This window comes from Bufo gargarizans, chromosome 7, assembly GCF_014858855.1.
Source record: "Bufo gargarizans isolate SCDJY-AF-19 chromosome 7, ASM1485885v1, whole genome shotgun sequence".
Taxonomy (NCBI): domain Eukaryota; kingdom Metazoa; phylum Chordata; class Amphibia; order Anura; family Bufonidae; genus Bufo; species Bufo gargarizans.
The window spans coordinates 194,159,707-194,186,739 of NC_058086.1; the positions used below are offsets into that span (position 1 = coordinate 194,159,707).

General features: G+C 41.3%; 1 protein-coding gene across 9 annotated transcripts in view; it reads right to left on the reverse strand.

Moving 5' to 3' along the window:
- Positions 1–27,033, reverse strand: part of MAGI1 (membrane associated guanylate kinase, WW and PDZ domain containing 1) — a 437,602-nt gene that overhangs the window by 18,007 nt on the left and 392,562 nt on the right. For 7 of the 9 annotated variants that reach the window (XM_044302329.1, XM_044302331.1, XM_044302328.1 and 4 more), the window contains 5 exons: positions 20,037–20,256; positions 12,648–12,739; positions 11,241–11,433; positions 10,398–10,700; positions 4,428–4,631 (listed from right to left, as the gene is read on the reverse strand). In XM_044302329.1, coding sequence (XP_044158264.1) covers positions 4,428–4,631; positions 10,398–10,700; positions 11,241–11,433; positions 12,648–12,739; positions 20,037–20,256 — 1,012 coding nt within the window. The remainder of the gene's footprint in view (positions 1–4,427; positions 4,632–10,397; positions 10,701–11,240; positions 11,434–12,647; positions 12,740–20,036; positions 20,257–27,033) is intronic. The other 2 variants (XM_044302333.1, XM_044302330.1) reach the window with 1 other exon arrangement.

Consider the following 27,033-nt stretch of genomic DNA (forward strand, 5'->3'; position numbering starts at 1 on the left):
GTCCTAGCTTTGTTAGAAAGATATTGTCATGTACTATATGATGTCGGATTTTCATTTTTTACATTAGTTATGGGATAACCCCTTTAATAAAAACCTAGAATCCACTGAAGCTTTTTACATTATGCATTTGATATTAGCTGCAGACTTTTTACCACCTGCATCAACAATCTGGTAGCAGAGACGCACAAAAAGGCAAAGTACATTAGACATATTTTGTAATTTGCATGATAAGCCGAGAAAAAGGCCTGAAGATATTTTATCTATTAAACAAGATGAGGGTCATTACGCCGAACCATCAGCTGTATCATATTTAAAGCATTACAGGAGTAACCGGCTTCATAAAAAATTGCATTTTATCCTCACGAGTACATTTAGGTCCTATAATTCAGTGGAGTAACACAGAAATATGTAAAATACAAATACAGAAGGGCAATGACAATGTGATATGATCTGTGTCCTTAGCTTTCTACATCCACTGTGGCAGTGATAGCAATATTTTTAGGTCCCGTGATACTGGGCCATCAATGCATTAATGCCTTAGGTTTAGAATGTTAAAATCTTGATTTAAAGGGGTTGACCCAATTTCAAATACCTTCTTAGAGCATTTCGGGTTAATGAAGGGGAGTCCCTCATTCAAAACATCCATCAATTAGTTAAAACAAGGTGTCTACAGCGTCTGGATGACTCAGCTTGGGCATGCGTTACACAGCTCTGTGATTTAAATGGCCACACTGTAATTCCTCATTTCACCTGCGGTGGCACTGCAGGAAAATATAACTCTTTGATGCCAAAGCTGATTTCTGAAGCACCTGGAAATTTCCAGATTTTAATACAATGGAATTGCACAAGCGGCTAGCCTCCTTATGTGTAAGCTTCCTTTAGGATCAGTTTCCTTTGTTTTCTAGAACCAGCACTATCATTGTCCATAGGCAGTTCAACTGCATTTAAAGGGGTCATATCATATATTACAGAGCAATATTCTTCTAACAAACCTAGAAACAACCCTTTACCCAGAACTTCCTCTATTCATTGCTCAGAAAGATTTACTTCAAGCTGGCAGCTTAGGGGTGTGTCTTTGCTCAGGGAGTGTGTCCTTTCTGCTTCAGCAATCTGCCTACCACAACCCAGGGGGCATGTCCATTCTATTGCAGCTCTCTCCCAGTAACTGTCACAACTGCTAACAGTAGATACATCTGAAGGCAGTTGAAGGATGAAACTGAGCATGTGCGGCCACCTCAGTAGGTCATGCACATTACTATACAGCGTAAAGGCCCTCTGTCAGCAGATTTGTCCTGTTGACATTGGCTGACCTGTTACATGTGCGCTTGGCAGCTAAAGGCATCTGTGTTGGTCCCATGTTCATATGTGTCCTCATTACTGAGAAAAATTAAGTTTTAATATATGCAAATGAGTCTCTAGGAGCAACGGGGGCGTTACCATTACACCTAGAGACTCAGCTCTCTCTGCAACTGCCGCACCCTCTGCACTTTGACCGACAGGACCAGGCAGTGTAGACGTGATTATGCCTGCCTGGTCCTGTCAATAAAAGTGGAGAGGTCTCGGCAGTTGCAGAGAGAGCAGAGCCTCTAGGTGTAATGGCAACGCCCCCATTGCTCCTAGGGGCTCATTTGCATATATTAAAACATCATTTTTCTCAGCAATGCGGACACATATGAACATGGGACAAACACAGATGCCTTCAGCTGCCAAGCGCACATGTAACAGGTCAGCCAGTGTCATAGGAACATAACTGCTGACAGATGCCCTTTAAACACCAGGGGGAGCCATTATAATGAAGTAAAGAGAATATCTCACAACTAGAGCATTTTTGTAACAGAAGATAAATTGAAAAAGTAAGTCGTTTTCATGCTGCATTATACTAAAATAACATTTAATGGCAGCACAATGCCTTTAAAATAATGTAGCAGAGCTGCAATATCAGCCAAAGCCCATGAGATAATTGGTGCAGTTTCTGCAAAAAATAAAACTCTCCTTTAACCATTCACTTTCACCTGGAGACTTTACAGAACAAAGCAACGCTAGAAAATAATCCCATATCGACTATGTAGACAAGCAACACTGAAAAAGGGCGACCGATCCACTGCTGCCAGTTTATAGTCTCCTCTACAGCAACTAGTCCATATAAAACTTTCTTCACAACATAGGACAACTAATATTTCAACCACCTTGATCTTTAACAAATATATGGCTCTGGCTACCTCCGACCTCCAGAATTCAGCCAAGATATAATAGCTTGTGTAGACTTAAAACGAATAAAGAACTGGAAAAATTATCTTTCCACCTATGTAAAAAAAAAATATAAAGAAAAATGCAAAACAAAGGGAAAAAAAAAGAAAAGAAAAAAGCTCTTGGCTGAACAATTCCGAACATGTTGCTAGGAACTGGTGAAGGTTGCTTAATAATTGCATTGGATAAATAATATAATTCGGCCTAGATTTCATCCCAGCAGCAGTAAATGAATGGTAATGTGCTCCTCTCGCCATCGCCTACTTCAGAATTGACACTTGTGTCTGATATTAAAAGTAATATCACAGTTAATTAACTATTAATCCTGATTAGGGATGCTCTAATGAACATTTCTATGAGAACTGACTGAATGTCAAGTGAAAGCAGTCTCTTCTCCATCCTCTGCTCCCAAAATCTCCATTTTATGATTTATTACATGGCCTAATAAAAACTTAAATTATATTTAATGCAATCTTCTCTAACAGGATCATGAAATGCCCTAGATGCCCATGTGTCCTGTAGCGTGGAGAAGACCACAAAAGAAAATTCTAATTTTTTTGAGATTATTTTATGGATAGGGGTGTCCACCATAACCAGCAATTATATTCCCATTGACTTTAATAATGGGATGAATGAAGACCCTGGATAATACCACATCCACGAAATCTTTAATGGCTGTAGGTTTTCTTTTTGGGGAAGATACTTTTTAAAACTCCCACTTCCATCTAGCAATTCAAGTTGGATTAAAGGGACCTGTCCCAATCCTGTTATAAATGTATGCTTCCCCATAATATAACAATTCTGGACCATCTTTTTCCCCCCCAAAAAAATCTATGTTTTAACCTTCTTTTGTTATTCTTCTGAGAAATTGATTAATACAAATGCAAGTAAGTGTTACTAGTTGGAAAGGTGTCCCAACAAAGTCTTACACTGTCCAAACAGTGCTCTTAAAACAGGGATGCTCAACCTGCGGCCCTCCAGCTGTTGTAAAACTACAACTCCTACAATGCCCTGCTGTAGGTTGATAGCTGTAGGCTGTCTGAGAATGCTGGGAGTTTTGCAACAGCTGGAGGGCCACAGGTTGAGCATGCCCATCTTAAAAGGAAGAGTAATGCCCAGTTGTTAATGTATTCATTAATTTGGGATCTAGTAGGCACACATGCTCTCTAATCAGTCAGTGTAATCGAAAAATAACCAGTACCCAGTGGATGCGTGAACCTTATACCAACGATGGCCAAGTAGATTCTCCAGCAAGTAAGATACAGAGCCACATCAAATGTATATTAGTATTAAATTAAAACTACTGCACTAATTCCCACTCTATTGCCTATAATCTGTACTATCCCTGAGAACTGAGAGAGCCTTTCCCACTGGGCCACCCAAAGAAATGGGCCTCTTTGACCCATAATTATAGTCAACATAGAAACGTCCACTTTAAGACATTCTTCATAACTTTTTGATTTACGGTACCTCTCCAATACTCTTAATGGCAGAACGAGGACTAGATAGAAATTGGAGGAGTTTTCCCAGGATTTAGATACTGAAGACTTATCCTCAGGATAGATCATCAAGATCAGATCAGTGGGGGGGGGGGGGGTGAAACCCAACTCCCCTATCAGCCTTTCTGCTGCCGGAGGTGAAAAGTAAAACGGTGCCCCCCTCCCAATGCCAATTTCTTAAACTAACCCCTTTGCCACAATGAAAGCACTCATTGCCCATACCTGGTGCTGCCTGAGGCGATCGCCTCATCTGGCCTCCTTGGAGGTGCACCCCTGATCCCCATTAATAAGCTGTTCAGAGAAGCCACCATTGCCGGAAACTATACAGTGGATGAAGCCAGAGGCAGAAGGCCTAGCACCAGCGTACTGCAACGTAGAACCCATTCAAGACTGATATTGATCACCTGATGACTATTATTGGGCAGCGTGGTGGCTCAGAGGTTAGCACTGGTGCCTTGCAGTGTTAGGATCCTAGGTACAAGTCTAACCAAGTACAACATCTGCATGTAGTTTGTATGTTCTCCTCGTGTTTGCATGGGTCTCCTCTGAGTACTCACACTCCAAAGACATACGAATAGGAAACTTAGATTGTGAGCCCCATTGAGGACATGAGTGGCACAATTGGCCTCTTCATTTGTATCTATTATTTGAAGATTAAATATGAATAAAAGTATACATTACCATCCCCAGGAATGATGCGTAGAGTAACAGTGTTTCCCGCTTCTTTGATTAAGTTGACAATGTCCGAATGCGACTTGTTGGTGATGGAACATCCATTAACGGCCAGTATCCGGTCTCCCACTTTGAGCTTGCCGCATCGGTCAGCTGGGCTTCCCTCTATTATCCGACCTATTTTATGAGGCATGGCCACACATGCATTTCCAGCTTTTTTTGTGTCACAATTTTTGTTAAAGTGACAAGACACCGAAGGGTACAGAAGAGAAGGATTGAGAAAGGAAACAGAAGGTTGAGGGTTAATAATGCATTAAGCAAACGTTATTAGCTGAGCTGCTCATGTGAAAAAAAACATTGGCAAGACAACCAGTCATATTCAGGACAACATGACAAAGCTGCTGACTCCCGCATATTCAGTAAATGCTGCTAAGAACAATAGAAGCAGCTCCATCAGTATACTTCCATAAGACTACAGTGAACTGGTAGAAACCACCTGTACTAGCAATAGGATGCTATCAAACATATTGCTCCGTCTGCCCTGGGTATAAAAAAAATCTGTAAACGTTTGATGTACTTTTATTTAAGTAAGGCAATTTAACTAACATTTGATGTCTACCAGCTTCAAGAACCTTATGTAGAACACAAAGAAGACCATCCTTCTTTAAAGTGCTTTTGTCTTGGAGATCATTTCGCCGAAAGGTAAAGTGATCTCTATTTCCCCTAAAAGATTACAGTAACACTTGAGATGTTACACTAGGGGAGCGACCCCCATAATCTTTCTCTTCACTAAAAGATGAAATGTGACCAAAATAGAAAAATTTGACCATTCTGGCCAACAATCATTGAAAAGTTCAATTATTTTAAAGTGATCTGTAATTTTGGATATTTTATCATCTATTATTGGCTGAAATTAGGCCAATTATGGCCCATTATTCCCCTCTTTGCACAAGCCAATTTAGCTGTTTTGCCTCTTTTACACTGGTCTACCAGTTTTGTCTGGTATTTTGTTGATCAGATTGTTCGTATGACATACCAATGATTTGACACATCGTTGCGGACCTTAATCGTAGGTGTATGGCCAAATAAATAGGTGAATGGAGTGCAATATTTAATTGACTGTGGCGTACACTTATTAGTTCAAAACAAGAGGGAGAAAGAAATAAGGATATTCACTACAACAGTTAAATTATGGTAAGATAATGTTCTTCACATCTATCAAGCATTAGGGCAGTGCTCGAGGACCCCAGGTCACTGTGTGTCCACAGCTCCTTAGTCAGTGAGAGGACACCGTAAAGGGGTAGTTCAACAGTCAACATTTATGGCATATCGCTAAAGACATACGGTTGACCAAAATGTGACTTACCAACTGTCTGTGTATGAACAATCTGACTGTGAACATGGCAGACTAAACTGGTAGAGGTCAGGGAGGAAGTTAAAAAAATAAAAAAAACAAATGGGGTTGTGCAAAGTAGCAGATGGTTTGTCATATTCAGCCAATCATTCCATACACTGTCAGTTTCAGCTGACCGCCATCATAAATTCAATAGTTAACCCAATCCAAGTGCTCCATGCCTCGAATGGTTGGTAAGAGGCCAACAACTGTAATGCTTCAAGCTCAGACCACTTTCATCCCTCATCTAGTCTAAGATGATTTTATAGAAGTACTTGACAGCTGGGCTACAACAGTATTCATAAGAATCTAGCCAATGAATTCACTAAGAACTGAAGGACTTGGACATGACAAATCCTTTTGAAATGTTCACCATTGTATGCTGAAGAATTAGAGGACCAGACCACCTTGCATTGGAAAAAATAAGCAGATAAAGGGTATGAAAATATTTTTTTTTCACACTCCAAAAACTGGAGACATAAGCAGAATATTGTTCGCCATATCAAGATGTTAATACAGCACCCTTGCAGAACGGCCAGGTTTAGAGCGGTGCTTTTGACTACTATATTACTAGAGTTTGTTAATTTGTCTCCACCCCACGTACCCTCTCGCTGGACGCTGTACACCCCTCAATATTACAGGGCATATAATCTACTTGAACTTGCCAATGTCCTATTCACTGTTAGGAGCAGGATGATAATCCATAAAAGAATGTAATAAAAAAAAGAACCCCTAACCCTCAGATGTTAAGCACCATTAAGGGGATGGATACTGTCTTATCACTGAGAGAAGTACATCAAGCATAAGCCAACAGACACCACACACACACACACACACAAGGACACCATGGAAGAACACAAGGGAAGAGGCAGAAAGCAAAAAATTAAAAATAAAATGCACACACCAAAGGCGAGAAGAAACCCCTGTCTACTTTTTAGTGTTAGTCCTCATTTCAAATAGGTGGTAGCCACACAGCAGTGAAATAAACATATATCTGATCATACATAAGAATGCAGCCTATAGAGATCAATAACATTACTGAGATTCTGAAATAGTCTGCAAAATGGCTACTGTAATATGATGACACGCTTGGGGATTCCATTATATCCTTAAAAGGGGTTGTCCAGGTTTGCACCCCAGCCAGAAGGACCTGTAGATAAATCTATGCTTATCTAGTCCCTGCTGCTTCATTCCAGGTCCCTTGCTCTACTCACTGGTCTTCTGTCTTCTGGTCTCCGTCTATCAGCTTCCTGCATGGAAGTGCGCCACTGCAGCCAACGCCTAGCCTCAACAGCCAACGCCTAGCCTCAACAGTGAATGTGTTCCCAAGCAACACTTGACCCAGCTTTGACGTGCAACTTGGGAACACATCACCATTCACCACTAAGGCCAGTCATTGGATGAGGTGGTATTTGACCCATCTGTGCAGAAAAGAATCAGAAATCCAGTGAAGACAGTCTAGGAACCAGAATGGATTTTTGCAGAGGTCCCACTGGCTGGGTGGGCAAATAAAAAAAATAAAAAAACCTGGACAGGACAACCGCATTAAATCTTAATGGGGGTATTAGATTAGGAAAAAGTTTCTGCTCTTATTTCAGAAACAGCGCCACTCTTGACCACGGCTGGTGCTGTACTCCCCATTCAAGTGAAGATATATTATACTAAACACAAACCATGGACATGAGGGATGCTGCATCTCAGAAAAGAAGACACTTATTTACTAACATTCTAAAATCTAAATGGAAATTTTGGAAAGACGGGCAGGTCAACTTTAAACAATATTAACCATGCAAATTCTTAGTGGGTGCAGAGAGTACTCTATGAAGTTATAGGTTTTACTTCATTACAAAATGCAATCGCTCATCACAGCATTAAAGTGTCTGGGTTTGGAGGTACCCAACGTAATATATTAAAGGACTGCATTATTCTCAATGATCTAATACACTTTCATTAACTGAATCGCTCATGCTACAAGCAGTAATTTACAGGCAGTAAAGGGCAGCAGTGCAGGAAAAAAAATCCCCATAGCTTCTCTGGAGTTCATAAACAGGCAAGACTGATATGTACCAGTATATTATCTATGTATGATTTTGAGAAATGCTGGGTCGATCAGAAAGTTCTGTCACCATAGGTAAAGAATCCCATGTACAGTAGTTTTTTTAATCAAAGACGCGTTTCGTGCCTGGCATTTTGTCAGGTTCAATCACATCAAGAGCTTTTCAGTATATTATCTATGCTTCATAGAGAAACTATAGACTTCCATTAATGTTTTTTTGCAGGCTGTAGGATACTTCATGGAATTTGCTTTCTCCGCAGCTGCCTTCACTAGCTGTTCGCAACAGGAGCAAATTAGGTTGTGTTCCCTACAAAAAAAAAAAATGTAGACCACAATTCGGGCAATAGGGGAGAGATTCATGAGAAGTGCAAAAACATGTGATAACCTGACTGAAGTGTATTATACTATGGTGGTTCATAGCGGGCCCATGAGTGTTACGCTGCAGCCCAAAATTTTGGCAATGAAAGATGAGCGAATCACTCAAAACTCTATTCGATTTGGCCAAATTCATCAGCCAATTTGATCCAGAAACAAAAGTGCTCCAAATGGCTAGAATATTTGTGTATGACACTCTGAGGTCTCCTAGGACTTCTAGGATATTTTATTCTGTCTTGTCACTCATTTTTTAATTGTTTTGTTATTTTTTCTGTCTCTATTGGCCCATCAGACATTGTGTCTGGTGAACAGAGAATGGGAGTAAAGTGGGAAAGAGGAATATTACTCAGTTTGTTATTTCAGAGCATTGTAAGCGTTTAGTAAAAATAAAAAAAAATAGGGGCTGGATAACTCTATTAATGGTTACAGTCAGCTGCAGGGAATTTGCTTTTCCTGCAACTGCCCGTCAAGAGTTGCTTGTAGCTTGTGCAAATCACTTTATGACAAAATAGTAGATAATGCAATCTTCAAATATATTAGGGTAGCACGGTACTTGTAAATCTAGTCTAGACTTGAAAGCATTGTATGGGACCTATTGAGTCCTACAAACACCCTTTAGTTATTCATTTGTTGCCTGTGGAAGAAGGATACTTACATTATCAAAGTTGTGTGGATCGGCCACTTAGGAACCCGGCCATGTGACACTCTCTGAAAATCCTGCTTCCACCGACGTCACATCCCTTATCAGGTTTCTGGTCTGGTGGCTAGATGGGGATGTCACTTCCACTATGGACAGGACCAGAAGTATTTATCTCACTTGCACATGCGCAAACGCTTGAATCTACCTTATCTGTGCATGCGCTAGCAAGAATAGTTCTGGCCCCATCCACAGCAAAAGTGTAATCCCTATCGATTGACCAGACCAAAAATCTAGCAAAGGATGTGAGGTCATCATCTGATCCAGGGAACTTTGGTAAATATATTACATACTTTCTCCTACAGGCAACATATGAGTAATTAAGGTGGGTTTGCAGAGCCCGTTGAGTCTTGGTAAACTCCTTTAACTCAAAGGCTGAGTAGATGTCTATATGTATTTCATTATGATCTAATAGGTTTACTGTGACAGCTTTACTGGATGTTGTGTTAGTAAATGTGGAATATTTATATTCATAATCCACAGACCTATATTAAAAAGTCACTTTGATTTTGTGTTTCGAGTCAAAGCCAACAAAATGCTATACTACAAACTTCTATATATTTCATGCAGGACTGAAGCCGGTGTGTTGATTAAGGCTCCTATCCGCTCCTTATGCAGAATAGAAGAGATTTTACTGCTCCCTAAACACTAGGACTGAGTCATAAACCCAGAGAATTGCAATGAAGATTTCCTAATAATTACAGATTTTATTGTCATCTGGGGCTTCAGAAGATGGTTGTTTTTTTTAATGGAATAAAACCAGAAGCAAAATAAATTCTGAAAGCATAATTTGGAAATTTAGCTCAAAATCATAAAAAAAAAAACTCACAGTGGAAACCTCTACATCCCAAACATGTAAGGCTACTTTCACACTGGCATTTTGGCTTTCCGTTTGTGAGATCCGTTCAGGCGGTCCAAAACGAATTAGTTTTGCCTTAATGCATTCTGAATGGAAAAGGATCCGCTCAGAATGCATCAGTTTGCTTCCGTTCCGCCTCCATTCAGCTTTGGAGGTGGACACCAAAAGGCTGCCTGCAGCGTTTTGGTGTCTGTCTGACCAAACTGAGCCAAACGGATCCGTCCTGGCACACAATGTAGGTCAAGGGGATGGAGCAGTTTTCTATGACACAATCTAGCACAATAGAAAACGGATCCGTCCTCCATTGACTTTCAGATAATACAAACGGATCCGTTCTGAACGGATGCATGCGGTTGTATTATCTGAACGGAAGCATTTGTGCAGATCCATGACGGATCCGCACCAAACGCGAATGTGAAAGTAGCCTAACATGAGGCTTTTATGGGGTCCATGGAAAGAGGAGACCATGCCCTGGTTGGTTTTATCCCCCTTGTTAATGGGTGGCAAAAACCTGTGCAGGACTTTCCTACCGAGAGGAGCTTCATGGCTAGCAATGTGATAGTGACCAACTTGGGGAGGGGGAAAAACTATGCACTTACCAAATGTAGTTCCAGCTTCTGGCCTGCTGACAGAGGAAACAATGACAAATCCAAAGCCTTCATTTTCACCACGACGAATTTCTACATCATATGGCTGAATCACTGTGCTGACTAATCCACTGCCGCCGCCGCCGCCTCCACCACTGCCGATTCCACTGGTGGAGCCACTGCCCGAGCTGACTGTATTTAGCGAGTTTTGGCTGCCTTGCGGTGTGCGTTTTTCCTCTGTTAAAGAGGCGGGTTGGGTACTGCTATGGTGGGAAGATGCTGGTGAAGCAGGGACATCATTTTCTGTTTTGGGGACTGGAAGGTAAAATAAGAGATGGTTATGAATTAGCTAAATGGTTCATCAACACACAGAAGATATCAAAGTAAAAGCAGAGTCCTAAAGACAAAATATTGAGAGGTCTAATGTAAACCAATTATCTCTATACTGAGCCTCTTCCTCTGTGGCAAAGCTACAACTTCCAACTAGGACTGTAGTTTCACTGCAGATGAAGAGCCTAAGGCTGGAGATCAATGCTGTAAACCATTTGGTTGAGAAAGAATCATACCCGGTTGATTTCAAAGCAAGAAACTGATCCTTCTCAAATATGGCATGATTTCAGTCAATCGGTACAACATAGATCCAATAATCTCTTGTACACTGGTATTACCAATACAATGCAGTGTTCTAGTAGACATCTTTTTCTCAGATCTGAAGTTCTACCAAGTTGTAATCAACGTCATTACTTTATTCAAGACGTATCATATGTTGGTGGAGAATCTACCGGGTAATTGGCGATAACTGGTTATCTAGGAACTACTGTCTGACTTTACCACAAAATTAACATTTCAACGCACCTGGATAAACAACTTTGCGCCTAATGGTTAAATTGACGTGACCTTGTTTGGCTGCTTGCTGCATTAACTGAACTACAAGTTGATGTGACTTTCCAACCACAGCTGTTCCATCCACACATATAAGTTCATCTCCGGACCTCAGGCGGCCATCTGCATCCGCCGATCCCAGAGGCACAATATGACCTATGAAGATCTGAGAAAAGAAAGAACTTGTTAGACAATATACTTGGATTAATAAACTTTGAGGAGTCATGTTTGTAGAATACATGGATTGATTGCGCCAATCATGGTAGGGCTGTGGACAAATGTGCAGATATTTCTGGAGTGGTTGGTGTGAAAAGTGATCTTATTGCCAATTTCCTGCTCTGCATTTTAAGTACAAATAGAAATTTCTTCTATAGGTAAGGTCACGCTATGTCGATACTTTAAGACTCTGAATTTTTTATTTTCCACTTGTGCTATCCAGTAGTCAGGCTCTAAATTCTCGTTTCGCATCTCCAGCTGATAAGAGTCTTAAGGGACTTTTGGAAATCCAGCTGATAGGAGTCTTTAGGGCAATGCACCCTGGATACAATTATGCAGAACAGCTTTCCTGTCTCCCTTAGTGCCACCTTAAGTCAATATGGGAGCCTTGAAACATGACTTGGGTAAGCAACAAAACTAAAGACACCTATCTGTAGGCAGCACTGTTCGGGAGTTGTTGCTCCTTGTCAGTACAGAGTAGGGTTCTGGATGGCTGAGAGAGGTCTATCTATGTCATGACTCTCAAAAGGTGCTGATTTTCCTTTCCAAGATCTAGCTGACTGGAACCTTGAAGCACCCATTATAAGTAGCGATGAGCGAATTTTCCTTGCATAACGGAAATGGGACAGATCCGTTTTGCAGCCCATAGACTTCTATTATGACGGAATGAATAACGGAATGCCTCTAAAGGCATTCCGTTATGCATTCCGTCATAAAATTGCGTTATGGTCATTGGTAACGGAATCCATAACGCAATACACCTTTTACCACCAAACGAAGTGTGAACGAATTTCATAAGCGGAAATTTGCTCATCTCTAATTATAAGTCAATTCAATCTATTAAAATAGATCTGTCATGACTCCTATCAAAATTAAGCCATGGTGCTAGAGTGACTACAGCCTTGATTGATTACATTGGCTATCATTTTACTTATTTTCCTTGTGGTCATGTTTTATAGCAATCGTATTGTATGATAAACAGGCTAAAGTGGCAGGAAGTTCAGTAATGATGCCAGATGATTCCTCCAGAGTCATAGTCTTATATGTCATCATACACATCGAAAGTGAAATTACTATCCACAGCGGGAGGTCTTGATTGCCAAACATTATAAGGCTTTACTATTATATTAATGTATATTTTAAATTTTAACCATTGCTACTTACTGGTTCCCCTGGCTCATTTCCTCCAAGAATTCTGAAGCCAAAGCCAGTCTCTTTCCTCCATAAAAAGATATCATGCTCTTGAAAATCTGGAACTAGAGAAAGGAATAAACATTTTGTTATTCTAGATTTAAAAAACACTAAATGTCCTAAATTAAATAGTACTTCCCAGTATTAATATACAAGCTTGATGGCAGAGGTGCTGTGTGTTAGTATGGAGCTGGGATAAAATGAACGACTGCCTGGTTTTAGCCCAAACAGACAGACAGTAATATCCAATCTTTAAAAAAAGATCAGCTTGATTCGCGATTTATGTGCAAGTATGTAAACAGGGTCCATAGACAAGAACAAAAAGAGGGTCCCTTCTGGAGCTACTTCACACTACTACACCCCCATCTTGGGACATAATATTCATCCTTTCTTAAGGTCAACAGCGGTCATCCCTTTCTCATTTCCCAAAACTATAGGAACTTTAGTTTACAATGAGCTTGAAGGACAATGAGCATATATATATATATATATATATATATATATATATATATAGAGAGAGAGAGAGAGAGAGAGAGAAAGAAAAAGTGGGCCATAGCAAGGATCAAAATTTTTCCCAACTTACAAAGCAAGGTCATTGCAACCAGGATAAAAGGGTTAATGACTTCCTCATTCCATTTCCTTGGTGCTTGTGGTGATTCCTTCTTCCTTTGTTTTTATCAAATTGCAAGGAAGCCATAGCAAAGGATGGAAGCCACCTTGACTGGACTCTTTCTCTCCAGAAGTTCCATAGTAACCTTATAGGCTACGTTTACTGTATGGACAGCCTTTGGTAGGACTAACCTTAGACGGACCCTCCTTTTCTTTTGCAATATTGTTTTTGTTAATGAGTTTATGGTGGCCACACATAAGATGGCTGAATCCACCTGGCAGCAGCTTATACCAACTCCTTGTGTCCAATTCTTTCATAACTCATGAAGCCATCTATATAGAATTAGCCTATCGATATATCGCCAGACAGGTATAGGTCCCACCTCTGGGACCTGTCCCTAACTCCAGAATTGGCCAGCTGAACTTAAGGTGAGCACAACGTGTATGCACAGGTGATCTCCATTCACTGCTGTGGGAGTTCCAAAAAAATCTATCAAGCACACTTGGCTATTTATGGAAGTCCCATAGTGGTAAATGGAGAGCCACCTCTCCATTCACCTCTGTGGTACTGCCAGAAATAGCTTGTGAAACTCCCACTGCAGTGAACGGGGAGTGGCTGTGCATGCGTGGCTGTTCTCCTTCACTTCTCTACAGTGGTGGGACCTGTACCTACCGGACATTGATGGCATATCCTAGCTATATACCATCAATGCCTGAGATGGGAGCACATCTTTAAGTTATTTTAGGACTAACACAATCCTACAATCCATTGACATGAGCCCTTAGCTCCCTGCTTTTACTACCCACATTCTGTAGAGATGAGGGAAGTTCTTAAAAATTCAATTCAGCTGCTTCAATGAATTTTACAAAACAATTTGCTTTGTGCGCGATGAATTACTTTGTCATGAAGCGCATTTCTTTGTAAGTGGCGGGCGTAATGACGGGGAATGGCGATTGCGCCGCCCCCCCCATCATTGAACCCTTCAGATGCCACGTTCATCGCTGATCGCGACATCTGAGAGGAATATTAAAGGGATTCTGTCACCTCCCCTAACCCAAAAAACTATTTTAAAGCAGCCATGAAGCACAGCTTACCTTGATTAGGCTGTGCTCTTTTATCTTGTAATCCGTCCAGCAGTTTCTGCAAAAAACGACTTTTATTGATATGTAAATGAGTCCTGAAGGTGCCCAGAGGGGCGTTTTGTTCCTCTTAGAGAGCCCAGTACCGCCCCTCTTACAGTGCCCAGCCCGCCTTCCTTGCACTGTCTAACCGCCCCCAGCCTGCCACAGCCTCTCCTCCCCCTCCCTCACGCCGAACGAACTCTCGCACAGGCGCAGTACCCACTGAGGGCTGCGCCAGTGCGATCTGCAGGAGACTGAGGGCAGGAGCTTCATCCTCGTCACTGGGCATGCGCCGAGCCCAGTGACGTCCGATGCTCACTCTTCCCTCAGTCAGCAGGGAAGAGCGAGCATCGGACGTCACTGGGCTCGGCGCATGCCCAGTGACGAGGATGAAGCTCCTGCCCTCAGTCTCCTGCTGATCGCACAGGCGCAGCCCTCAGTGGGTACTGCGCCTGTGCGAGAGTTCGTTCGGCGTGAGGGAGGGGGAGGAGAGGCTGTGGCAGGCTGGGGGCGGTTAGACAGTGCAAGGAAGGCGGGCTGGGCACTGTAAGAGGGGCGGTACTGGGCTCTCTAAGAGGAACAAAACGCCCCTCTGGGCACCTTCAGGACTCATTTACATATCAATAAAAGTCGTTTTTTGCAGAAACTGCTGGACGGATTACAAGATAAAAGAGCACAGCCTAATCAAGGTAAGCTGTGCTTCATGGCTGCTTTAAAATCGTTTTTTGGGTTAGGGGAGGTGACAGAATCCCTTTAAGGCCTTTCAGTGGTTGAGCAGTTAAAAAATTTTTTTAATTGTACTTACCTTATCCATTTGAGCGGTAAGAGGCGGCTGCGGCCATTTGGCTAAAAGATCCCGCACGAAATCTCGTTTGTTGCGTGATGATGTCATCATGCTGGCCGGCGTGGTGACATCATACGTCACCGCACATGAGATTTTGCGCGGGATCTTCAAGTAAGATGGCCATGGCAGCCGCTTTGCGCTCAAATGGATTAGGCGAGTATGATTTTTTTAATTTTTACAGCCATTTCTGGGAAAATGTAACGAGGAGATTCGGCTTCATGGCAAATCAAATTTTCCCTGAAATCCGGATACTTTGATTTGCTTAACGCTAGTTGCTACATTTATTTAACACTTTATGCGCTCACACTGTGACCAAGATTAATAACTTCTCTTGAAAATAAAATTTAATGGGCCCAAAACTGAAATGTCGTCGACCTACAATTAATAACACCAGTTCTTTTTACAGCATTCTGGGTAAGACGTTTGCCAGATGATTTGGCCGTTGCCAAGTTGGAAATTTGATCCTATTTATCATTATGAATTAATCACTGTGTTCCCCCATTTGATTAGCGAACGGCTTTGTGTCTCATAACTTTCATGTTGGCGTCCTCTCATCCCTTCTATTGTACGATAACAATCCCGAAACAATTATGCCAGCTGATCTCATAAATCATCTGGTCGAACATAAAGGATTAAATACGCAAAACTCACACATCTATTGAAGTAGCTGAATACAGCAGGTTCGAGCCATTTCCAAACAATGTCGGATCTGGCCATACTGAAAATGGAAATTTTGCATTCAAGCAATTTTTTTTGCCCTTAACCTAAACCAGCAACTTCGAAAAGAATGAAACCAATTCCATACACATATAAATTCTAATTGAGAAGTTCTTCCGTGATACAGTTTTCTTATGCTTCAAACTTCACCATAGTTCGAGAAAACAAGAGAAAATAAGCCAGGTGTAGGATTTTCTACTTGTAATCCGGCCCACAGGGATAGGTGATAACATTTATAGTCTATTCAACATCTTATCTTATCAACAGAAAGTAGGTTTGACTCAGCAGGTGAAGAGACCACCCAAGGAACCACCAAGCAGAACACACAATTATTAACAAAATTAGATGTGCAATATTATGCGGTCTATTCTTTCCAGCTTCTGAAACCCAAAGATAGCGGAAACATCAGCAGAGAACAATGTAATTTGGCTATTATGAAGAGACGATAAAGCACTAGAGTCACCCTAGAGATGCTGAACACCTGCAGACAATAATGTGGATAGATGAAGATAACTTTTTGTTACCGCTATTACATATATTCAGAAGTAAAGTCTAGAGAGACTATAATATGGACTTATAGGGCCACCCACATATAGGCATAAGCCTGTCACTCAGCTTAGCTCATGTTCTTTGGGTACATTTTTCATATAAGAATTTCTTGAGGTTGGACCAATACTGCATATCCTACATGTTAATTTTACAGCAAACTGCAGATAAAAATATTCTGCTATACGTTCTACAGGGTATAACAGACAAAAATCATGTTTCCATCACAAAAAAAGCTATTATGCCTCAGTAATTTTCTTTGACCTAACAGGATAGAAAAGCTGAATAAGGCAACTTGAATGAAAAGACTATATCAATTAAACATAATTTTGGTGCCCAGTGGAGTATTACCGGAAAACGGTTTCTGATCCTTAGCGGATCTTCACTCATATCGATTAAAGTGGTGGTCTCCACAAGTCAATACCATTAAGTGTGTCAAGTAGATGAGGTGATATAAAGATTATTCTTAAAAATAGGATCAATATAATTAGGGGAAGACGCTACTTGTGGTTAAGTCAAGGGCTTGAAAACTAACTGATCAGGATGGAAAGTAGATTTTTATATTGGGCACTTCTCATGCTGCACATTAATATAGATGAATGGCTGCACTAATTAAAGGATTTTTGTAGGGGGGAAAAATCGTTGACCCAAATGGCCAACCTATTTCTTTGGATCATTATGAACTGTAATGAAAATATAGGATGGATAGAATATGTTTCATTACCATAAAGATATATCTAAGGGGAGATTTTGGCAAGATGAAAATTGGTGGAAGACTAATCTTAAGACCTTCCTTCACTTACAGGTGGAAATAGATGAAAAGAATGGTAATAATTTGGACATCAAACTTGGCTTGAAGAGGTCTCCTGAGATGCTCCACCTTCAGAAGCTTGAAGGCCAAAGAAACACCAACAGTTACCCACAAAAGGCTGAAATAAGCCAATCCCCACTTCTTCACATATCAGACAGATGGATGTTTGCATACATTTTTTTATTCCAAAACCATAAAAATTATATCTAGCTAATTTAGGGCTTGTTCATATCTCTGTTTAGGGCTTCCATCGCAGATTCAGTCAAAAAGACCAGACAAAAAAGTCCTGCATGCAGGGCTTGTTGTCCGGTAAAAAAAAACAAGACCTCAAAAGGAAATTGAATGAAAATTTTAGTCAATGGACTCTGTTCAGTTCCATCTTGTTTTTTTTGGCAAATTTCATTATTTTTATTGTTCTGCTCCTCTAACGATGATGTGAACTCACGCTATATCTTTTGTCTGGATATGGACAGGACCATGAAACTCTATGTTAACAAGTCACTAGACCTTGCACAGGGTCAACACATTCCAGACCAGTCTTACTTTGGATGGACCTATTAATGCTTCTTCTTTTTGAAGCACCAGATAGTGTCTATATCTAGTCCCAACAGCAATGGAAACATAAGTCACATCATTTTCTTGGAGCCCCAAGGTTGATGTGTGAATAACAAGCGTAGGATAGACATCAGTAACTCGGTGGACTTGGTTATGATAGGGTTAGCCTTCATTTATTGTTCTTAGAAAAGTAGAGAAAACTATTAGATGAACAATATCATTAATTTGGGTTTAATAAAAAATTTAATCCCCAAAATCTTGAAATACGGCAACAAAAATTAAAATCAGCGCCGCTTTCAAAAAGACTGTGCTGAATAGGTACTAGTGCTCCTCTGAAGAATAAGTAAAGCTAACATTTTCTAGTTAATGTGTTTGAGTCAATAATGCAATTAGAGGAGTTTTTCTTGCTCTTCCAGCTCTTTAGCTTGAGTGGTAATTTACCGTAATCAAGATAAAATACCCATAAAAAAACTAAACAAAATATCAATAGCCATCCGATGAGCGTTATTCCTTTATCGAGCTTTGACACGCGGCACTAAAAGAAAACTTTGTTCTCTTTTACAACCGGGGACTGTGAACCCAATGTAAGCAGTTGCGTCTGCGCAGTCAGGCAGCCTCAGACACTGACTGCTGACAGCGCCCCATGCTGCCTGACTGCGCAGGCGCAACCGACGTAACATCAAATTGTAATTGGGCTAGGATCACATGCCGAATGTATGGCACGTGATCCAAGAAGTGCCTACAGCCTAATTTGCATCGGGGAGCGCAGCACTGGGGCATAGGAATGTTTTCAACATTATCACATGAAAAGGGGGTACCATTAAAAAATATTTTAAAAAATAAGGATAACCCTTTGGCTCTCTTAGCTTATATAGGTTGCTAAATATGGTATTCACTATGGTAATATATATGACAGCCCACATACAATTTGCAGGCATCGTTTACTGTCAATTATAAATCGGTGGTGATATTTATTTCCAGCACTTTGACCTATGCGATTCAGCAGGGGCAGGCGACTTTAGATACCTACTCCTACACTAGATTTTACGACTGATGTATGGTATTCTAGTTGCTGACAATGCATTATACTCTCTGCTGGATTACAGTCTATTGTGCATCTGCCAAATTCAAGAAGCCAAACAATTTATGGGAGTAGACATATTGCAATCGGTTACACACTGACTAAACCCGGCCATGTGTGAGGTCCATTTACTTCCCATTTCTGAAAACATGCTAGGCCGTTAACAGTTATGCCAAGGTTACATACATGCTGATCTGTGCAGTCATAGAGCCAAGAAATCTGCATCAATCAGTCTGATGTTCTGGGATTCCTCTGCTCATTGCTTATCGAGGGGGAAAAATAACTGCTTGCAGGGAAATTTACATTCACGCTGCATGCTACCTAGGCCGGCAATGCCGTAAAATCGAGACATAATAAAATAAATGTAAAGATGGTTTCAGGTAAAACTGTAAGCCTCCTAAATAAATGTACGCTTGTGTGCTGTAGGAAAGTAAAATTTAGGATTTTTGCTGTTGTTGTGTGATGGTCCATACTGTCCTTCATCATCATGACTTAAAATCGCATAGCCCAAACCAGAATCTATAACAAAGCCCCCCTATTTTACGTCATTAATAGTACTTATGTGGTAAATGGACCTTTTGAGCCTCATCCGGCGTGGGTTGGGTATGACTCCAAAAGAACTTCTTGGTTAGTACCACAGGTTTTAATCTGAAGAGGTCACCATCTGCATGCAGCTTCTGCTCTAGGTTTGGACGAATTTCCCCCCATATTCCAAATACATACTCAAAAAAGTTTTGTTATAAAATTGGTCCTCTCTTGTTCTGGAGGACCCAGCATATCTGTGCATTACACAGACAGACTATGGATTTCATTGGTAACTGTAATTCTTCTTTTCCCCTGTGGGGGAGCTGCAGGAGAATGGAATATGTACTGTCTGGTTATTGTACAGATTGCTGCTGATTGCTCTGGTTTACAGCACCAGGGCAAACTGTAAGCAGGCTTTTGGTGGGTGGACCTGCCTGATAAAAACTGATTGCCCAAAGCGGACAGCCTTCTTAAGCTTTTACCTCTGCTATGTTTTCTAACATGTAGTAGGCATCTATATCATAGAGAACTGGTGCGTGAGTAGATACTTACGTCTACTTTCATACATGCTCCTGGACTGGGCCCAGATTTTAAATGGATCAGGCTTTTTCTGTCCTAAGCCGTCACCTTGGTCCACAGATGGTGCCTCGCTGGTTGGATAGTCAGGAACAATTGGGGCACCACGAAGGGGTGAGGCTGTGTGCCCACTGTGATGACTGGATACACTGTGCTGGGAACTGTTTTGGCTGTCTTTCCTTTCAAGTTGTGGTTGCTGTTTAGAAAGTAGAAAAAAAAAAATCTTTGATCAATCTTTGATTATCACCACCACATAATTCTCTTCCTTGTTTAGATGACAATGACAACAAATACATATATTTCCATAAAATGATCCATTTTGACTCTTCTGAGGGTTTGCATGTGAACAAATGGGGAGGCTTTGTCTAAGACTGGGAGGCAGCTTGCTGCAGCAGAAACCTTCCCCACCAGGTAAAGTGCACCTTCTATCACCTTTTTATGTAGGGAACTACCTTACTTACTTGACAGATTTAAAGAGATTGTGTAGTAAAAAAATAAAATAAAAAAAAATGCAAAATTCACAATTGAAACTATGGAAAATTTTCACAATTCAAATAAAATAGCTACTTAAAATAGTTTAAAATTTTTTATAAATAAATAGAGTAGGGTTCCCTATCTATTGCTTTGCAGGGTCCAATTACATAGACATCCCACTGATTTCAATGAGCAACATGTAATGCTTCATTTGACCTGGGGTGGTGCTGCAGAGAAATGAAACCCTTCTGGATGCGGGACACCTTATGACCAGCCTATCATTAGGACACGCTGATAGCAAAAGGATATTGTCCAAAATGTTTAGCCCCTTTCATCTCTTTTGTGTCTTAGGTTTACTATTCCCTTTAAGATCAGCCTACAGTTCTGCCATCACGACAAATACAAAAAGTCACACAAACATTAAAAAACCAAGACAAATTATTCCCATAGCTTTACACTCAGCAGCGGATAACTTGGTATACGCTTCAACCATAACATGTCAATTATGAAAATGGGAGTTAGATCGAGTATGTAATAAGATTTGTGACTAATGTTTTTTTTTACGCAAACGAATCGCTTTATGAATAATGGCCATCAGCAAGGTTTTTATTCAAAAGCACAGGATAAAACAAAACAAACAAAAAAGCATCCGCCATCACGAAACGTGCCAGAGGGAACTTTCGGCATATTTCTCTGGAAACCGATGAGTTAAATGATCAGAAGAAATTAAAGAACAGGCAGTAAGGTTCACCCCAGAGATGAAGAGGTACCAATTTCCTGCTCGAGTGCTCTCCGCTTCCCTGAAGGAGAATTGGAGACGTGTGTTTCAGTAATAATCTGTAAAGAATCATCTTGTTAACATCGTAGATTGGGAGACAGTCATTTCCCCCTCTTTTTCAACTGTTAAGTCCTTCATCTGAAAAACTGAGTATTTACTGAGCACAAAATGGAGCTAAAAATCGGAAACCTACGGTATTGAGCATTGCCCGTTCAAAAGTTACATCAATCGGGCCAGGGGCAAAAAAGTATATAATAAAATCTCCTGCCAGTTGAGCGGGCCTGCAAAGTGATGAGACACCTGCTCAGACGAAAAGTCCCTACTTCTACCCAGGAACTTGTAGCATGAGCAGCTGACCATCTGTAAAGGCCCGTTGTGCAGTAATTTATTTTCTTGATTCCACATATCCAAAATGGCCTCACTAATCCCTATATCATGTCCTCAACTGGTTCCTTAACATTATCGGGTGGACAATGTAGCCCATGGACTACCCTATTCCAAGTCTCTAGTTTTATTACCCAAAATGAATAATATAATTATAGGGGTGGTCTCACTTCAGCAAATGGCATTGGTCATGTAGACAAAGATAATACAAGACACTTACTAATGTATTCTGACTGCCCATATTGCTTCCTCTGCTGGCTTCATTCATTTTTCCATCACATTATACACTGTTCATATCCAGGGGTTACAACTAGTAATGAGCAAAGTATTGAAAAATTCAATTCGGCTGCTTCGCCAAATTTTCCCCAAAAAATTTGCTTCATGGCGAGTTACTTTGTCACGAAGTGCATTTCTTTGTCAGTAGTAGGTGCAATGACAGGGAACGGCGATTGCGCTGCCCCTCATCATTGTACTCCTCAGATGCAGCGTTCATAGCTGATCATGGATTCTGGCAGCAATATTATAGTGAATATTTTTTTTTTTTTATAAAATCATACTTACCCTCAGCCATGTCATCACAAAGAGCCAGCCGCCGCCATCTTGATTGAAGATCTAGTGCGAAAACTCACGCAGCCCATGATGACGTCATCACGTCAGCCGGCGTGGTAATATACGCCACCGCGCTCTGGATTTCATGCAAGATCTTCAATCAAGATGGCAGCGGCCGGCTCTTTGCGGTGAAACGGATGAGGTAAGTATGATTCTATTTTTTACCAGCATTTAGGGAACATCGATTCGCTACCACGAAGAATGAGGAAATATGGATTTGCTGCAAATCAAATTTCGATTCGCTCAACCCTAGTTATGACCGCCCTGCAATCCAGCCGTGGTGGCCGAGCTTGCACACTATAGGAAAATGCGCTGACCTCTCTGGCACCTTTTTTACCGCTGGGATTGCAGGGTGGTTGTAACCTCTAGATACAAGTAGTGTATAATGTCCCCGGTGTCGGACTCCCACCAATCACATACTGATGACCTATCCTGAGAATAGGTCATCAGTTAGAAACTCTCAGAAATCCCCATTAAGTAATGGAGGATTAGAGTCCAGTGTTAGGATCGTTTGGGTTAGAACTAGGGTCTTTTAGAAAATAAAATATACCATCTGCTTGAGATCGGTCCCATCTGTCAGTGGGAATTGCTGGATTCTTACTGACCCAGGGGAAGAGACAGAAAGGCAAGTCATTATTGGCCTAATAACCCTTCCATCTGAGGAACAGCCCAAATTGTGATTGCAAAATCCATACAATCCTCCTAATTACCAATACGTTGCCCGCTATTCTCCTGACCTATCTCAGAAGGTTCCTGCTACCATTTTTCCTCAGCCCATTGTGAATAACTCATACAGTGTGAAGAAGTCACGTAAAAAAAGTGCAAATTAGAATCGAAATTCGACTTTAAATCTTGAAAAAAATGCTGATTCGGCGAGAACGCATTGCACCCGCACTGAATCCGGACCTATTCATTTCTATGGGGCTGTGCACATGAGCGGTGATTTTCACGCATCACTTGTGCGTTGCGTGAAAATCGCAGCATGCTCTACTTTGTGCGTTTTTCACGCAATGCAGGCCCCATAGAAGTGAATAGGGCTGCGTGAAGATCGCAAGAAAGTGCGGATGCGGTGCGATTTTCACGCATGGTTGCTAGGAGACAATCGGGATGGGGACCCGATCATTATTATTTTCCCTTAAAACATGGTTATAAGGGAAAATAATAGCATTGTTAATACAGAATGCTTAGTACAATAGGGTTGGAGGGGTTAAAAAAATAATAATTTAACTCACCTTAATACACTTGTTCGCGCAGCCCGGCTTCTCTTCTGTCTTCATCTTTGCTGTGCAGTAGGAAAAGGACCTGTGGTGACGTCACTGCGCTCATCACATGGTCCGTCACATGATCCATCACCATATTATAAGGGAAAATAATACAATCTACACAACACCTAACCCAAACCCAAACTTCTGTGAAGAAGTTCAGGTTTGGGTACCAAACATGGCGATTTTTCTCACGCACGTGCAAAACGCATTAAAATGTTTTGCACTCGTGCAGAAAAATCGCGCATTTTCCCGCGATGCACCCGCATATTATCCGGCTCCAAACCATGACGCCCGTGTGAAAGAGGCCTTAGAATTTCTTCAGATTCGTTTGAGTAGAATTTTTCAGAAATGAGAAAGACTTTATGCACTTTGGATTTGGGTAGAATCAGCTTGTATCCGAATCATGTTTCTTGGCCGATTTGGACCAAAACAAATGAATTTCTGGTGCAAATAATAAAAAAAATTGGAAATCTTTAAATACTGAACAGGACGGCGCAGGTGCGAGATTTCCACAGGAGACAGGGTCAGCAAGCGGAGACCAGCGCTGCCTGGCCCTGTCAATCAAGTGTAGCAGGGCGTGTCCAGAGGTGGGAGAACGGAGCCTCTAGGAGCAGGATCAACGCCCCCCCCCCCCCCCTGCACCTAGAGGCTCATTTGCAAATTATAAAAGTTATTTTTTTCTCAATAACGGCGGCACGCAGTGAGATGGCACTAATATGGTTATGTTCAGTCACTGTCAGCCAGGTAATACCCATTTTCCTGTTGACAGAAACCTTTAAACCACCCTATGGCCAGGACATGTTACATAGAATCTCTCGCAGGCGGTCATGAAAACAGTATGTTGACTATCGAACCAAAGCATTAGAAAATGAGACAGAATGGTGAGGAATTAGAGATGCAGCGAGAACTAGGAGAGGAGGGCGCAGAGCTCAAGGCCTCGCTATTGGGAATAGATTTCCATTAATTATTGAGCGTTGTCATGACAAGGTATACTTATGTTGCATAACAACTTTCCTAACTTTTTGAACTCACACATGCTGTCACTCCATTTCTATGCTGCCGTAATGCAGAAGAGCCAGAAAGGGGGTTTTCTGCCTGTTAAAATAATATGCTTGGCTTGTCCCTGCGCCTTCCTGCAATTTTTACTAAGTACATTACATATTCTTCACTGTTTTCTGGCTTTTAGATGAATTTAAAGGAGTTATCTGCATTTATTTTTAATACCCCCCACACACACACCTTCATGTGATTTAGCGATAATGTTAAAAACATTCCTACTGGGCCAGCGCTGGGCCCCCCGATGTAATTAGGTTGCGGGCACTTTCTGGATCCCATGCTTTATATTCAGCACATGATCCTAGCCCGGATACGATCCAATGTACATGGGTAGCACATGCGCAGTCGAGGCAGCCTCGGGCACTGTGAGCAGCCTATGGCCAAGGCTGCCTGACTGCACAGATGCAACGCCGTACACTGGGTTGCAACTGGGCTAGGATCATGTGCCGAATGTACAGTACGTGATCCAGGACCTAACTGCAACCTAATTACAGTGGGGGCCCGGTAGGAATGTTTTCAACATTCTCACATGAGGTGGGACCATGAAAAAAAATTAAAATTGGGGATAACCCTTAGAATAGGATGAAAGCATTGGGGCTGAAAACTGTTGTCCTGAATGTAGAATATAGAATAGTTGCTGAATTCTAGGAGAAAGAGCACAAAATCCCTTTAGGATATAAATGATTGGCTAAAAAGCATTCATGTCTAAAGGATATTTAAACAGTTCCAAGGTTGAGGACGGAACAGTCAATTATTCGCAGATTAAGATGCAAAGGCCCTTAAAGGAAGTATTAAAGGGAATGTGGCACTTATCTTTTTCTAGCAGTTAAAACCAGATAGTGACAAACATTCCTCTCTCTAATCGTAGATTTATTAAATTTAAAAAAAAATTATTTCAATTTTCCCTTGATTATGGAGGCAGCCATCTTGCCTCAGCTGCTCTCAGCATTGAGAGAAATACTTTATAGCAGCCACCATGGGCCATAGACATAATGTACTAGAGGAAACTTATTGACTTCTATGGGAGAGTTTTCTAGGTGCACCCTGTGACCTGTGCAGAGGTCAGGAGGGAGTAGATAAGCTGTGATATCTCCTATTGTGAATGGTGCATCCAGTTTCATCAATATATAGAGGGGCTATCGGTCATTGTAATCCTGCCTGTGATAAGGAGATGACTGCTGAAAAGTGATCTGTACAGATCAAGAAGTGCTACATATCATTATTATTATTATTAGGCTTTGTGGCCAGTAGGAAAACTGCAGGATTTTTGGAAAAAAAAAAAAAATATTAATAGATAGTGACCTGGAAAATTAAAAATATCACCAAAAATTATTTGAAAATATGTTTAACATAAAAACTTGATTTAAACAATAGATAATTTTTTGATTATACATTCCCTTTAAAGGGGTTTCCAGTAGTAAGATACTGATGACTGGCAGAAGCAACAGTCTGCAGATGCAGTGAAACTGGAAGCTGTTTTAGACAAACAGTTGAAAAAAAAGGATAAAAAAAGATTTTTAGTCAAAAATAAGTACACAGTTGAATCACATTATTATGACCACCTTCTAATATCCAGAGCAATCACCATTGGCAGCATGGACAACACCAAAATGGGCTGGGAGCGACTCAATAAGGTCCTGGTAGGCTGTCACAGTTTTTCGGAGCCATGAATTCCACAGCTGCTGGAGGGTGCGATGGGGAGAATCCTCAGCGCAGACATAACGATCAAGGTGGTTCCACAGATGCTCAACTGGCTTCAAGTCTAGGGAGGCCGGAGTAGTGCTTAGACGTCTTGGTCATGCTTTATGTTTCATTGTCTTGCTGGAAGATCCTATACACCCCAGGGAAGACAATCAGCATGTATGGGTGTAGGTGATCTGCAAGGTTGGATTCATACCCAAATTGGTTGATGGTGCCTTCCAAATGAATGAGTGGGCCCCGAGAAGATCATGAAAACATTCCCCCCGACCATAACGCTGCCACCACCAGCTTGTGTACTTCCAGCAATGGTTGCAGGGTGTTTATTCTCTGATGTTTCTCACCTGACACGCCAACATCCATCCGTTCAATGAAGCAGAAAACATGACTGAATGGAGATGGCAACCCTTTGCCAATCAACGGAGATCTAATTCTGATACCAGAGACACATCTGGTAGCCCCCATTTTGGTGGTGAACTGCTCCACTGAAACATGTCGATCCACCCTTGCAAACCTTCGTAGCGATGTTCCCCTCTCATGTCAATGGCCCGTGGTGTTCCACGGGCTCTTCTGCATTACGGCAGCAGTTTTGTTGCTAATTCACAATGGGGCCATTTCTCCACTCACGATACACTTTCACCACAGCAGCACATGAACAGTTCACACTGCGGGGGGTTTTACAACTCTAATAAATTGCCCCTTTTACCCA